This window comes from Centroberyx affinis, unplaced genomic scaffold (assembly GCF_046629955.1).
Source record: "Centroberyx affinis isolate AG114_WGS23_722 - 3 ecotype Tasmania unplaced genomic scaffold, CSIRO-AGI_Caff_v1 ptg000518l_1, whole genome shotgun sequence".
NCBI lineage: Eukaryota > Metazoa > Chordata > Actinopteri > Beryciformes > Berycidae > Centroberyx > Centroberyx affinis.
In genome coordinates, this window is record NW_027279167.1 from 35,385 (window position 1) to 52,426 (window position 17,042).

At 40.4% G+C, this 17,042-nt stretch overlaps 1 protein-coding gene across 1 annotated transcript in view; it reads left to right on the plus strand.

Annotated features, from left to right (window-relative positions):
- Positions 1–17,042, plus strand: part of LOC139642750 (neurexin-3a-like) — a gene marked incomplete at its 5' end in the record, with an annotated part of 61,813 nt that overhangs the window by 26,451 nt on the left and 18,320 nt on the right. Inside the window, 2 exons of the mRNA XM_071517742.1 lie at positions 13,337–13,540; positions 15,769–15,795. Coding sequence (XP_071373843.1) covers positions 13,337–13,540; positions 15,769–15,795 — 231 coding nt within the window. The remainder of the gene's footprint in view (positions 1–13,336; positions 13,541–15,768; positions 15,796–17,042) is intronic.

The following is a 17,042-nucleotide window of genomic DNA, read 5'->3' on the forward strand; positions in this document are numbered from 1 at the left end:
CCATTTGTTGCATATTGGCTGCAACTTTCATGTTTGTCTTGATGCTGCTTTCATGGCCAGAATTTTCTTGAAAAAATAGAAATTTGTGACTATAGTGCCCGATTAAGTATGATTAAGTTATGATTAAGTTAAATGTGCATATCCTGGCAGCCATTTTGACACTGAATAGATGTTGATATGACAGTCTGCACCATTGTTGGAAGAATCCTTTTGTGAAATCAGGACCTAAATATCTTTCTGATATCAGTTTTTTTTTTTCAACAATATGTTTATTGAGTTTTCGACATTTTATAAAAGTAAAAAAAAACAAAAAAAAACATTATGTATGCATACATTACAAATATCAAATATTATAAAAATAAACATATACATGATATATACATAGATACATACATATTTATGAACAAACAATATTAGAATGATTAAAAATAAATAAATAAATTAACTCCCATTACATAATTGGTAAAATAATAATAGTAATGACAATAATGATTAAAAGAAAAACTGATATCAGTTCTTAAAAGCTGTTTTAATATGATTTTTTACTGTCATAATATATATAAGGTAAAATCTGCACACTGTATTAATAACTCCCAATAATTTTAATGGCAAGGCGTTATTGGGAGCTATCAATACACTGTGTGAATTTTACCTCTTTCTTTCGTTCATTCTTTTCTGATCCAGCACCTGTAGTAAGTTTTTTTGGATGTGCACACTTTTTTTTCGACTTTATAATATCATATTACATAATATCACATTTTGTCATTGACGTTCAACTAGCACATCATGAACGGCTTGGTTACATCTGATTTTGCCCATCTTCTCTTATCATGGCGAAAAAGGATATGATGTCATGGATGATGGGGGGACATTTAAAAATTTGCTTAGAACAGCCATCAAATCATTTGAAGAAAATCCAACATGGAGGAGTCTCTAATCATGGCAGTTCCTCCATGTTGGATTTTCTTTCAGGGGTCAGCATGCCCAAAGCAGCATTTCTATTGGCTGGCTGGTGGAAATTTGGCTTTCAATGGAAGTGAATGAGAGGTGAAGCAAATTTTCATTCTCTGCGGTGTGTAGTCTGACCATGCCAGTAGATAGATTTGGCCATCCTTTCATTCCTTTTTAACTTTTTATTTTTATTTTGCCTCTTTCTTCAGTTCCCTCTGTTCTTTCTTTCTCTCTTTTTCCCATTCTCTCTCATTTACCAGTCTCAAACAGTACCTCCCTCTTTACCTCTTCCCAGACATGTGACTCAAGTCATTTGGTCCAAGTCTCAAGCAAGTCCCAAGTCTTTTTTTCTTGGGCAAGTCAAGTCAAGTCAAGTCACAGGTTATGTCAAGTCGAGTTGAGTCGACTCCTTAGTTAAGGCAAGTCAAGTCCCAAGTCAAGTCACTTTTTTTTTAACATTAGCAAACTACGGAGTTGTGAGAGAAAAGATTGTATCATATCAGGCTAACGTTAGCTAGCTACGGAGTTGTGAGTATCTGGCTAACGTTAGCTAACATCAGCCCTCACAGACACTTACCGATCCGAATGAGTCTTCAAATGATGAACAAAGTTTGATGTTGTAGTCTGACTGTCAGAAATCTTTGATGAGCAGGTCTTGCATTCAGCAGTTCGCCTTTTTCCTTCACATGTGAATTTTTTGAATCTGAAAGTGATGACTCTTGGCACATTCGCGGCCGCCATGATGATGATGATCTGATCTGATCCATAGACCGAATAAAGATCTGATCATACTGTGTGTGTGTAACCACCAGAAATATGAAATAGTCTATAGAGCGGGAGGGTGTAACGACTAACTTCTAAGCTTCTCGTTGAAAAAAACGTCAGGTAGTGAGGAGCTTGACTGACAGGGTCGTCATCCAATCAGGACGATGCCATTCCCAGTGTGCGCTCGCATACCGGGTAACGTTCCACACTACAGACACTTGTAATGTGAACATTGACAACGTTGAACATTTTAATATTTTATATTTAAACTGAAAACATAAAATGAACACAAACAAGTAATTTGAGTCATCATGTCTCAAGTTAAGTCATGAGTCTTTAACTTCCAAGTCCAAGTCGAGTCTCAAGTCATTTATTTCAGTCAAGTTGCAAGTCATCAAAACAGTGACTCGAGTCCACATCTCTGCCTCTTCCCTGCCCCTTAACCTGTCATTTAGATACTGTGTTCCCCATCTTTTTTTCTCTCCTTTCATCCCTCATCTCTCACTAACCCCCCCCCCCCCCGTAAGTGCTGTGTTGTAATGATGAAGTATCAGCGCCTGGAAGATTTAGATTTGCTCAGGCCAAACACCCGTAGAGTCTTGGTAAGAGACCGACTTAATTCCTGCCTCCGCCGCTGAGGCACTTTGGATCAGCACTTACTGAGGCTGAAAATGAAACTACAGCAGCGAAAACAAGCTGGAATCCGAGTCAAACCACAGACTATCAGAACGGAGTAGAGCCGTGTTAAACCCCTAACCCTTGGGGATGCGGGGGGGTCGTCTGCTGAGAATGAAATCATATCTTATTCCCAATATGGGGCGTGGTTGATGTGCATTCAGAAACGTTGAGTTCTGAGTCTGTGATCTGGCCTCTAGACCACTTTTCTAACGTCTTGGACTTCAGCCACTTAAGGATATATCATCAAATTTTTCATATTTCCGCACATAACTTTCAAAGATATGTTTTTCTCCACCTGGTCTGGAGTAAAATTATCGCCCGCTTGCCAATAAGCCCATGACAGAGTCTTATATTAGACCGATGGACTGCTGAGATGCTGAAATTCTTCACAGGGAAGCAATAATTTCTCTATCGCTGGCTAGCCATATACCAGCAAGTCATAATTTCCTTTAGATATGCAAGATGTCGGGAATTTCCAGTGTGATTCGATTTGGTTACACCAACCATGAAGAGTCTGTGAGCTTGAAAAAGAAGCACAAAGGCTTATGTAAATTCTGCAGCATGTGGCTAACCGAGATGGGTGTGACTACCTCCGCTTTCGAGTGCGATGCCAGTACATCCAGTCACATCTGTACGGTATCATAATGCAAAAATATGACATTATGGCATTTTCAAGATCGCTTATTATGAAGGTAAGCCTCCTGTTTATGGGCAAGAGAAAGTGGGTAACTCTATTGTAAGCACTACGGACAATTCCGGGGATTTCAGCAGTAGAAACCTGTGTACGTATCGGTTTTTAAAAATTCTATGCATCGATTAGTCAGAATGCAAAAAGGCTTAGTCAAAAAGGTTTGTCACAGGGACAGGCTGCCAGAGGCATCAGTCATCAGAGGCTGGGAAGCTCTTCTCTCCACCAGGCTGGAGTAGACGCTGACATGTACCATTATCATACCCACGTCGACATCACACTGTCCAAATAGTCTGGTTCCTAACCAATTGATAGGAAGGAAGGGGCTGGTGGACCTTGGTTTCCATGACCCCCTTGACTTGAATCCTCTTTATTTTGTTTTCTGGGGCTTCCTGAGGGAAAAACTTTTTTCTGTGAACATCCAAAACTAGCAGTGAATTACTGACCCCTATGTAGGCTGTCAGTCTGGATATGCTTGTCAGAATCTAGGAACCATGTTATTCCATTTGCACTGTAGTAGTACTGCATTAGTAGTGTAGTACTAATGTAGTAGTAGTGCTGTAGCAGTTCTGTAGTACTTTGGTAGCACCTACCTACTTTGTTGGACATAATGAAACATGGCATTCTGTTCGCAAATGTGTTTGGAAGTTGGCGATGGTCATGCTGAGCACATTATGTGAAGGACTTGATTGATTTCCACATGATTTCAGAGTTTTCGGACACCTGATTGCTCCCCACTGGCTTTGTGAGCACGCTCTTAGAAATAAGTTCTAACTAGAACTGTATAGGGTTCTTGGACTTGTCCTCGTAGGAGCACCTTTTATAGTTCTAGGTCAATCCTTGCTCCTCTTTTGGAATCCTGATTTCTAAAAGTGTAAGGTTGAACTGAACTGGACCGCCTTTCCTTCATACCCTCTCTTTCCCACTTCCCATCCCACCTTCTCTCTCCTTGTCTCTGGCTGTCCCTCTCTCTCTTTTCCCCTTTTTTCCTCCTTTTCTCTTTCTCTCTTTCACCATCCCTTCCCTCCTCTGTCCCCTCCTTCCTGCAGACCCTAGTCGCAGACAGTGGGCTCTGTCTCCACTTTGTGGCCATTTGGCAGAATCACAGCCTCCCACTCTTTGAGCAACACCAATGGGAATCAACAAAGGACATTTAGAGGGCACGTAACGTCTCAGCATATTATTGGTTCATTTATCATATTTGGTCCTCTGTGGGCCATGGCGCAACAAATAATCACCTCTGATTGATGTCAATGGAGGGCAAGGCAATGGCCGGTATTCAAATCAACTACAGAGGGGAGGATGTTTATGTCAATCCCCGGTTGTCTGATTAGATGAAATGTAACAGAGGATGGACAGGGACTTGAAAATAACAGTGATGAGAACACCATCCTCTATCATTTAGGGCAGATTTTAGGGTATACTGGCTGTGAGGCTTCATTCAAGAAAGGTCATGGTTAATAAGGCGTTCGCTTATGTTCTTCTCGTCCTCTGGCGAGGAATCAGGCTCTTGAAATAGCCGAGGCGGATACAACTGAAGCGTTTTTGGTTGTCGTGCTTTGAAACGCCACCACAGCGTCTGTAAACACTCCAGCTAGATGGCGGCAGTGGACGCCAGGGAGAAAGAGAAGCTCGGGATGACAAAGAACCGAGAGATAGGGAATAAAGGCGATGGAGGAAGGACATATAGCCGCATTGTTCTTTTCTAAAGCTCGACACACTGTGATATATTGACTGCCTGATCATTCTGGAATCCATACACTCAAGATGGCTGGGCACTAAAGATAGAAGAAGTGTTGGACTCCACACTAAAAGAGGGTATCAGTGTTTCCACAATGCTAAAATTCCCATACCATGAGCCACATCCCCCAGGCCCGAAATGAAAATTATGTGACCTGATTTTTTGCTTTTATCACTAGGGGATTAGGGCCACATGTGAAAAATGCATTTGAGTTCTGAGTTTAATCAGAATTCTGAGATTGTCAGAATTCAGAGTTTAAAGTCAGAATTCTGAGATTCTGAAATTAAAGTCAGAATTCTGAGTTTAAAGTCAGAATTCTGAGTTCTGACTTTTTTCTCACAATTCTGACTTTAAACTCAGAACTCAAATACATTTTTCACATGTGGCCCTGATCCTCTTCTGTACAGATCTGGAAAAAAAAATATTATACTCTATCTCTGTGTCTCCATCATGGAATATATCTCAATTTTTACCCAGATACCGCAACCTTATGATCCAAGTCTACATTGTTCAGCTAAAGTAATGTATTGTCAATGTCTGGCAATTATTCCATTATGGTAATGTAGCTCAGGGAAGCTGTCGGGAGCTGTTGTATTATAAAAGATGTTTTATATAATTACTGTAGAGAGTGAGACTTTCTAAGAACACTAATTAAAAAAAAAATCACAGTCAGAGCAAACAAAATATCTAATGAACTTAAGCCAAATGTCAGAAATCCTTCTTGGATAATAAATTACACAATAGAAAGTACAAATGAGTTCACGTGAATTATGGCTCAAAGTTTAATACACAGTGTTATTTTTGCATTCATTGTGTACTGCATGTATGTATTACCTTTTCACAGTATTCCCATACATCACTACACGGCCATATTGGCGTATGGAATCAAATAACAGGATATTATAATCAAATTATGAGATTTTACTATAATGATATGGAATGTAATAAGAATTCTTTTTTTTTTAAAATTAATTTGGCTGTAAGGCATTCTCTAAGCATAGTGGCAAAACACTGTATGACCATAACTAGACATTCACCTATGCTTCATTTTCTCCAAAGGACTAAAGCGGAACAGAGAATGCATATCACTAAACAGCAATATCAGTAGGCAAAATGGTGGTTGGTGAAAAAGTGAAAAGCAGGATGCTAAATAGTGTAACCTAGATGTCTAGTGCAGTGGTTCTCAACGTGGGGTCCGGGGACCACCAGGGGTCCTTGAGGGGGTTCCAGGGGTCCCCAGCAAATCATTATTTAATTTACAAGAAATTAATACAATTAGAGAATGTAGAAGAATGATTGTTTTGGTCATAGTTTCACTGTTATCTCTCTACCTACAATACAGATAGTCGTGGAATTCTGGACAAAATCATATCTAACAATAAAAATATTCTGGGTTTGAGAGACAAAATCTCATCAAATGGGGGTCTAATGTGGACTAAATTAGGGGTCCTTGATATGAAAAAAGATTGAGAATCACTGCTCTAGTGCACCTAGACTGCTAATGCGCTTTCCAAATCCTTAGCGTCTGTCTGTTCAGTATTCCACATCATCATGTCAGGTTTTTGGACCGGATGATGTAAGAGCGTATCTCTTGCTCCAGGCTTGCAGTCCACTTGTTGATGGCCATGAGGTTTTTTTTTTTTTTTTTTTTTTTCACACCAGCCCCTCTGTCTTCTCCTAGCGAGAGTTGTTTCTCCCTCAAATGACACCTACACACTTTCCACTGTAATTTGTCAGGTTATTATGCAAAGTGGAAACCGACGACGGAATCAGCCGCCCCCCCCCCCCCCCTCTGGCCGCCGTCCTCGTCGGGAACGGAAGGAGTTGATTTTGTCGCCACACTCGTGCGGGGCACTCTGTGATTTCAACATATCTTTGAAAAAGCACTCAATTTCACACCGAGGACAGAATCCAGCACAGAATCACAGCGTGGTGTAATAGGGCCCCGGCTGAAGCGCAGAGAAAATGTGTTTACAGTTTTTTTTTTTTTTTTTTTTTGCGGTCACGTAAGGACACAAAGTACACAAAGTAATCTGGGAAGGCCAATTCCCGACTCCTGGTGCCGCATAATAGAGGTGTATTTTGTGCTCCTCCACCACATGTTGGCCAGGGTTTGCTATTGATGGCAGTGGTAGCAGCTTTGTGTAATGGCGGCTCATTGACAAAAGTCACACATTTTAATGCATATTTGCGTGCATCGGTGGTGACACACGTGCCTGCACACACACACACATTGTACTTCTACCCTACCTTCATTGACTAAATGCATTCCCTAATCCTAATCTTAACTCTTACCCTAACCTAAGGGCTTTTGTGTATTCGGCACCGTCGGCATGGAATACACTGCAGAATGACTTGCTTTTAAATCCAAAATGAAAGAATTAGAGGCAGATTCCTTAAGATGTCAATGTTTTTAATTTACTTGGTTAGTTCTTAGTTTCCTTTAATTCTGTCTCCTTTTGTGTTTTCTATCTGTAATTATGTGTTTTTATTTATGCTGCTGCCTCTCTTGGCCAGGCCTCCCTTGAAAAAGAGATTCTTAATCTCAATGGGACTTTCCTGGTTAAATAAAGGTTAAATAAAAACAAATTAAAAATCCTAATCCTAATTCTAATCTTAAACCTAAACTCACCCCCTAGTCCTAAACAGCGCCCCTTGTAGAAATGAGGAGCAGCAAAATGTCCTCACTCCGAAGGTCTAAAACTCAAACTGGTTCTCACAAGGGTAGAAGTACAACACACACACACACCTGCACATACATATACTGTACATAGGGGTAAAAAGTAGCTCATTTAAAATGTAGTTTTAGTTTATTAGTTTTTAGTTTATTTACTTTGCACATAGAAAATAGTAACAAATCAATGCAACATACAACTAAACATTGTGCAGGTGAGGAAAAAAACCCAGAGGGGCTTATAGTATCTCACCTAATTACCAAAAAAAACCCCACAAAAAAAACAGACAATCATACAATGATTAAAAACGAGTGCCCTCAAGGAGACATAGAAAATAAGAGAAAAAGAAAAAAACAAGGAAACAACAAAATGTGAATGAATGTGCAGATGTGGGTGGGTGTGAAAGTGTGCGTGTGTGTGTGAGCATGAGCACATGGGAGTGTGTGGATGATTAAGCATCTAGTGACATCAGATGGATCCTAAGTCTATATTTATAATTATTAAAGAGTAACCATACCCCACTCGAATTTGTGGTGAAGCCTGACATCTACTGGTGAAAAGTAGGGTACTGAACTGGCCATCTGCTATTAGCTGATCTTTGATGCCAGGTGATGTCACCACCTGTTGTACTTTATGGAGGGTGACATCACCTGGCACCAAAGACCAGCCAATAGCAGATTGCACTGAACCCCCAACTACTGTAGTGGAGCTGCTCAGTGGCCACCAGGGGAAGACTGTGGTTATATTGGGCAGCTCCCAGTGTAAATTTGTGGAACTGTATGAATATGTTCAGTCAAGTAAGTTCTTATTTACAATGATGGCCTGGCAAGATAACCCATGTTGCCATTTGATAGGGAAATAATGGGTGATAATAACAGTAATAAAAAGAGGAAGGCAAAGGAATAGAAAGATAAGAATTCTATGATGGAATATGAAGCAGGGTGTTGCTGGAAAAGAGCAACTTTCCCAGAGTACATAAAGGTTAAAAAAGAAAACGCAACCAATAAATTAGCTCAACTCATCACCCAGTCATAGCAGCAGCCACTTCCTGATTAGGCATTACACAGTGCAATGATAGGATGGACTGAATGTCAATTAAAGGTCTTTGTTGATTCAATTGGCTGGTTTCCCAGGAGCTTTGGTGGCTTTTCACCTCATTACGGGCTTTAACAAACACTGGCATTCAGGCGAGGGATTGGATAAGCTCGGTGTTTATGAGGAGGCCAGACGGAGCAGGGAGACGAGCGGGGAATACTGAGAGGGGGAGGGGGGGGGGCAGGACAACAAAAAAGATCTGCGACTAGTGCTGGCGAAACGAAGCTTTCTGAAGCATTACGGTTTTCCGACACACTGGGTCGAAAATGGGTTCAGCACTCGAAGCTTCATATGAGATAAGATTTTCCGAGTTAAGCTTTCCTTAAAATAAAATCGGTTGCACAAAACACCCTGAAGTCTTCTCCTTAAGGTTTCCTTCAAATGTTCACTTCAGTATTTAAGGTTTCCTCCTTATCTTGGTCTTATACTTAAGGAGTCCCTTAAAGTTAGTTAAACCGTTGCACAAAAGACCGTAGCAACCAAAGTAAGGAAAAAAACTTAAGGTACCTCTGACTCTATCTTAACCGCAACATGGCCGAGTTTATGGCGATAAATGAAGATGTTGTCGTATTTTTTTTGGACCTCTTGGATGAACCTCTTCACCAGACTTCTTGAATTAATTTTCACTGCAATTTCCTCCCACATTCATTGTTTTCTGTTTGCTGTTATTTGCGGATCAAATTTACTTTTTAGTATGTGCTTTCTTTTATTGTATTCCTCCAGAAGTATAATCTTTTCCTCCTCTGACCAATTTGGTTTTCTTGTCTTCTTTTCTTCTGCCATTTTTTTTTACTATCTATAGGCCAACTCTGTGAGACGATAACAGGTGAGGTGATAACAGGTATCACAAGTGCAAGTGCAAGCAAACAAACGGTCTCCATGGAAACTGTAGAATTGTACCGCTGTAAAATCTCTTTCAATGCCTTAACATTTTTCCTTAAGGAAACCTTTTAAGGGATTCTGTGCAACACCCTTAAGTAAGTCCCTCAGCTAAGGAGAAATTAAACCTTAAGTGTCATACTTAAGGAGAAAACTTAAGGTGTTTTGTGGAACTGGCCCTAGACGACTAGTAATAGTCTATGAGCCATTCTATAGGTAACTAGGTAATCTTTTGCCCGCTCACACAGTAGACCTGGGTTCAATTCCACATATGTGAAAATACGTGTGCATGAGTTTGTGTTTTTCAGTGGTTCAAACTTCATAATAAAATATCGAGCGTGAGAGTGGATATTTTTTGATAATAAACGCAAGGACAGAAGAACAAAAGGGATAAATAAAGACAACAACTTCCTGATAAAGTGGAAGAATAGGGAGAAAGTGCTTATCATTGGGCACTTGGGCAGAGGTAATTTAGTGATACGTTTTGAAATAGCCTGTATTTTGCTATTATCTGGAACGTGCTGCACAAACACATTGATTTGGTTGGGCATTTATATGTCTGTTTCAAACCGAAATCAAGTGAAACTGTTATTTAGGCAAAGGCATTTGTGTAATATGACAACCTTGTTAGGGTAAATTCAAAATATTCCCACACTGGGGAACGGCAGCTCTTTCTTTCTGGCTCCAATCTAATCGGTTGGCCATCCTTTTGTTTCTCTCGCCCCGTTGTTGTTTATTCTTTTAACCCTTTTGTCCATCGCTTTCTCTGTAAATCCTGTTTCTGTAAATTTAATGCCATGATGTGTACTCTCTTCTCCTTCTCCCATCTCTGCCTTTTCTTTCTCCAAGGCACTTACACACACACACACACACACTCCTGTTCTCCTCTCTCGTCCCCTGTACTACTTGCCATTCAAACTCTGGAACAAGCCCTTGGACTTTAGCCAAAGGGGGACAGAGAGAGTGGAAGTGCTTGTGTGTGTGTGTGTGTGTGTGTGTGTGAAAAGCATCTAATCGTACATAATAACATATTGATTGGTGTGTAATTGTAGAGTACATCGGCCCTTTTCTCTATCGACGCTCTACGGGTGTGTGTGTAGGGTCGGGGGGGTGGCTAGTCAGAGTGTGTGTGTGTGTGTGTGTGTGTGTGTGTGTGTGTGTGTGTGTGTTCATGTGAGTGTAGCAGGAGAGTGTGAGCTCTCATGTGGCTGCAGAGGAAATTAGTGTTCCCGTGCATGCTGGCTGCTTGCCTCGAAAGGAGTGAAAAGAGAGAGAAGAGGAGAAAAAGGGATAAAAAGACAGGCTATCATTTATTTCTTTATTAATTTTTATTTTATTTTATTGTTTTTTAAAGCTCATTGAACTTTTCTTAATAAGTGTCACACACACGCACATAACAAAAAGAACTATCACCTGCTCTGTATGTATATGCTCCTCAATAGTAAAATATATAATACACTGCCCCAGGCCCAAAACAGTGTTTCAGGTTGCTATCCCCATGTGTTTTAAAGCAATAGTTCACCCAAATTTTTTTTTTTTTATTATCTACTCACCCTCATGTCAGCTGAAACACTGGTGCAGTTCCTATGTCAATAGAACACACAAAACAACTGGAGCGGATGGAGACCGTTTCTTTAGAGTTCCAAAAAGGGCAAAAAGAAAAAAAATGACCAGGGTGAATAGACAAAACTTTCATTTTTGGGTGAACCAAGTTAAATTGAAGGACCGCATGCTCCTCTATGGGTTGAGAGAATTCGACAACCCTTGAGGTTTTGGTAACTCTTTCAAAAACCATTTACATAGATTCAAAATGCACGGTGTTTTTGCACCGTTCCTAAAAAGCAGACATTTTGGAGATACAAGGTTTTGTGCCATTTCAATGACTTCATTCTCCATCCCGACAGAGACGCCAGATTGCCTTTTTTCAATGCATTTTTTTTTGTAGATTTTCATAATTTTGATATGTGTGTCTATTGATTTATTTCGGCATATCTCAGCCTATATCATGCATAACATCCTGTGTGAGTGTGTGTGTGTGTGTGTGTGTGTGGTTCCCAGCCCTCCTCCCTGGCTGTCATCTGAGTGTAAATGACTAGCGTTAGATCCGCCACAGGGGATTCCAACTCGGCGCTGCTCCACACAGATGTGCTCGACATCTGTTTTCCATATTTTTATTTTTTTTATTTTTATTTTTTTAAAAAGAGTGAGCCAAGAGCAATGATGGCGAACCAGCAAGAGGTGTGTGTGTGTGTGTGTGTGTGTGTGTGGGTGTGTGTACATATGTATGCGATGCAAATGGCCACCGCCTCCCCACCTGAACTAGATATGTCGCAGCAGGCGGCGGGGTTCTGACGCACGCTCTTCAGCCTCGTCCGACCCCCCCCCCCCCACCCCCCTCTTCATCACCTCTCCGTCTCTTTCCCCCCTCCTTTAGCATTCACCCGACACACTCCCCCCGGTCTCTCGTGTCGCTTTTTCATTTCCTGTGCTCAACGTTCTTTTCACACTTCCCTAAAAAAAAAATCTTTTGTTTTCTGGCCCCTTTTTCACATGAACTTGGCTTGCGCCCGTTCATCTCAACTTTATCTCTCTTTTTTTGTAGAGCTCTCAGCCCTGCTCTGCTCTCTCCATCACAGTGGATCTTTGGTTTTTATATTGCATTCCAACGACATGGTACTTGGAAATATGGTTAGAGTGGTATATCTGTTTGCTGATATTGGCTTTTTATGCCTCTGCGCCTTGAGGGAATTTCTTCAAATTTGGCACAAACGTCCACTTGGACTCAACGATGAACTCATTAAATTTTGGTGGTCAAAGGTCAAGGTCACTGTGACCTCACAAAAGACGTTTTTTGGCCATAACTCGAGAATTCATACGCTAATTATGACAAAATTTCACACAAATGTCTAATAGGATAAAATGATGAAGTGATGACATTTTATATCCAAAAGTGCAAAGGTCAACTTCACTGTGACATCATAATGTTTTGCTTACCACTGTAGCTGAGAAAACGATCTTGGGTCATTCTACAAAAACGGTGGAAATGCTGTCACTTACTTTTGCAGACACCAAAATCCTTTAAGTTGACCTAATAATCACATTAATTATATATGTTCAATAAATAAACACTGTCCTTGCAATTATAAAACAAAGTTTATTGGCGGAGGCATACAACCGTGAGGCGGTTATTTCTAGTTTTATTAAAAATCTAGTATTGACCAGTCAGTGTCATCCACCTCTGACCACAGCTAGTCAATATGTTCTTATTGTTTTTGCTTTAATATCAGATGTCTGACCAAAGAAATCATTCCAGTGTGGTGTGGGAGGATTTTACTCAATCTGTGAAACCTGCAATGAAACCTGCCTCATGGGTTTTAGTGTCCTATGATGGTCTAAATGCTGTTTCGGGGGCTTTTCTACCACAAACACAATACTTGTCATTTTAAGGCATGAAAGTTGTCAAATCGTGACCTTGGTATTATAAGGTTCTATCTGACCTTTATTACAAAACTGAGTTAGTCGCATGAACCTATTCTATGAGTGCCTGTTGACATATGTGTGGTGTTAGTTTTTGAAAAGAATGATTTTTGAGTCTGTAATTTAAGTTTTAATCTAAATTTTAGTCTGTAAGGGCCCATCTCCATTTAACTCAATGGATGCTGAACACTTTAAAGCTCAATATCCCAGAACTATCCTGAAGCCAGATAGAACCTTATAATTCTAAGCTCACAAAATGGAAAGATCCTGACTATCAGTGCAAAGTACCAGCCGATCCAAAAGATATCGATATCCCTTTCAAAAGTGAGTCTAACCTTCACGTCGCTCTTTCTCTCTCTCTCTCTCTCTCTCTCCCTCTCACGCCAGAGGCCTCCATCCTCTCCTACGACGGCAGCATGTACATGAAGGTGGTGATGCCCACGGTCATGCACACGGAGGCGGAGGACGTGTCGCTGCGGTTCCGCTCCCAGCGGGCCTACGGCCTCCTCATGGCCACCACCTCGCGCGACTCGGCCGACACGCTCCGGCTCGAGCTGGACGGGGGCCGCGTCAAGCTCACGGTCAACCTAGGTATCGTATGCCCCCCCCACCCCCCGACCCCCACCCATCTACCCCGACCCACCCCACCGCCACCGTGAGACGGTTTCCCCCGTTGAGTGGCGACTTCTCCTTTCTTGTCACTCTCTTTTATATCTCTTTGTGCTCATTCTCATCGCTCTAATCCCTAAGAGATTTATGAGAGCTGTACATAAGTGACAACTGGTTTCTCTTATTTGCATGGATGTTAATGCAGTTTGTGTACAAAGATAACCATGGACTGCTTATTGAATAACACTCTTCTTAGTGGTTAACTTGTTAGGCTACTCCATTGTAACTAAAACATTTTTTGTCATTGGTAAACATGTTTGGCCCATCTTTTGAACAGACACACCATAGCCATATCCATATTCCTGTTTAAAGAGCTTTTGAGACAGTCACAGCACAATAAGCAGAACATATTGTACAGTATGACATCTAGAGATACTGAGCTTCAAAGTGTAATCTATATTTAGAGCCTTTTTAAAAAGCAAAAGTGTGCTGAGACTTTCTAAGAGGTGACTTCCACCAAGTATGCCAACTGATCTTCAATCCATCATTCTTCAACAGGAAATAATAAAAAAAAAAAAATCTTCAACACTTTTCTTTTTTCTCTTACTAACATCACTTTTTCCTGTCTGAAATCGAGTCGTTTCTGTTTTTTTGTTTTTTTCATCTTCCTGTTTTTTCTGGGTGCTTTTCTTTGCTGACGATGGTGTCTTTTATGGGAGTCTATGCTTTTCGGTGTGTGTGTGTGTGTGTGTGTGTGTGTTTTTTTTTAGCTGTCAACTCCATTCCTCATCATGCTTTGTCAAAAGATGGTATTCACCCCTTCAAAGGCCTTAAGCCTGCGGCCCGTCAGGCGAACAGCCCGAGAACAGAGCCCAGCAAAACCTGCAGCTGGCTGCGACCCCAAAACTATACACTTCTCTCTTTTTTTACAAACACTCCCAAAGTGTTACAAAAAGGAAAGAAGCACACCGTGATGGAAATTAATTCACACACCTCAACTTATATCTAGCATATGTGTGGTAAAAAAAAATCTGAAAATCGAACAGTGATGGAAGTTTTAGCAGATTTTTTTGTTTGCCGAGTCACACTTAATTATAGATTAATTACGTTAACGTCAAGTCATGCCTTAGTTTTCATTCAACATGGATTTAGGAAAAAAAGTGTTTGAAGCTGTAATTGGTCAGCGCTGACATATTTTGTTTTCCTTATATTTATCTGTATGTATTTTCACAGAACCTTTCTGAATACATAATAGCATATTTTTTTTAACATATTTAGAGTTTAAAAGTGCTACAGCCTTTTTTCTCTAAGAAACATGTAAGATTAGGATAATATATCAGATTTGATGGTTGGGGTTCCTGTGCCTCTGCATGGTACTGGTGCTGATTGGATCGCGGCTGTTCGCTCCCACTTTTCTGTTGCGGTTGACGACACATGAAACCACCAGCCACATGGTGACCAGCCCACACTGTCCCTCTTATGGCGCACATAGCAACTTTGCTGGCGTCAATGGGACTATTGAGTTATCCATTTCCTATTATGCTACTTTGCCCTACAAATTCGGTTATCGTGTCTGTTTCTTCTGGTTTGAATAGCACATCAGAACCATGTTATATTTCAAAGATCCACGGCTCCAAGATGGATGGCTACCACCACCTTCTTGCTAAATATCAGACATATGATTTTAATAGCCTGTTTAGCCAACAAGTTGGTGCGGAGGCTTTGGAGCCAGTGGCTTTGACTCGAATCTGGGATCCAAAATCAAAAGTCAAAAAGTCAATGCTGGGTTTGAAAACCGATGTGGCTGGTACTACAAGCGGTCATTTTACTGTAAATATTCTGCCTAAACAAGTGATGAATTTGAACAGTTTATGGTATCAGTCAAACGTAGCAAAAAAGAAAAGAAAAGAAAAAATCTAATTTTCTTCCTAGTAAAGTTGCTTTCAGTGCATTGATATGAATGACAGTAGCATACAGTATGTTCTCTATGATTAACTCTCCTTTTAGAAGTCTTTAAACTATTTTTTTTATTTCATCACAAATTGTCACTGAATAAAAGCTAAATACAAATAATAAGTAAATAAATAAATAAAATGGCCGCCTCCCTGCATGTGGACGTCCCCGGAAGGGTGGAATTCTTGTTTTTGGATGTCTGCAGCTGTAACCTTGAAGGATGCAATTTCATCTGTCATTTATTCTTCCCCATCTAGACTGTATCAGGATAAACTGTAACTCCAGTAAGTTAACACTCAAGTTTCATTTTGCTTTCTATGTTAATGATATGTTGATGCTGCTTTTTGAAAAGGAAATGTGTTTTTGAAATGTGTCTCCTGCAAACCCCGCCCCCCCCCCCCCTTTCTCTTATCCTTATGGTGTGGAGGATGAGATTGTCCGTTCAGCTGGTCTGACCGCCAGTAGGTCAACAGGAACCAACAGAAATAGCCACAGTCAAATGGAATGAGTGGTGATTTGATAATCTTTGAATTTTTTATTAGACATGCCTTTCACAAGTCAAACACTTAGGGAAAGACTTAGGACTGCTGACGGTATTTATATTTTGAATATGGGAATTTAGAAGAACAACTTAAAAGTAAAAGACAATATGTCGTCACTGTATATATACCCTGACGTTCCAAAGTCATCCCATGCTCTTGTATTCGACAAAAATGTCTAGAATTAAACCATTTTCACACTTTTCTGCACTATTCAGTTTTCTGCAGTAGTTGTATAAATTTCAAATGATTCTCACAGGTTGCATGTTGGCCCTGGCAAGATTAGTAAATCACCACTCATCACTTTTTTTTTTAATAATAATTGATGATATTAAGTGAGACAGTGTTGTAGACAGTCCCATGCAAACAGAGTTTCATTGTAGCTTGATAAGAAATGGAGCACTGCTTTAGTATATTCTCCAACTATAGTGGCTACAACAAGGGCAAGGAGAGAAATAGTTATACAATCATTACCTTATATATTGTAACACCTTTGGTTCCAGTAATGTTTAAAAAACAATAAATGTAAATGCAAGCAAAGTTTCAGAAAGCACAATATCCAGCATCTTGCATTATGTCATGTGTTCTTCAATTTATAAATTAGTATAGGAATGGTGATTTGATGAGCTCTGTTTGCATCTGCAAATATGCTGTTTTCAGCCCACCCTGGTTTATAGTGTGTTATTGCATTATGGGTTGTGCACACATCACCATGGATCGCTTTTACTCATGAATAGGCCATGGAGATCTTTGCTTTAATAATCTTTATACCTGCAACAAATGAGGGAGAAAAGGTAAAACATTACAAACTCGAAGGGCACTCGGAGAGCGCAGACCTCCGGCAAGGCCAACAGTCCAGTCTGCTATGATATGCAAATTTTGTGAGTTGCATCCGGATCCGCTCCAAAATTGAATGGGTTCTTCCTTGGCCCATGCTACACCCTTCCACGAAGTTTCATGAAAATCGGCCCAGTAGTTTTTTTTCGTAATCC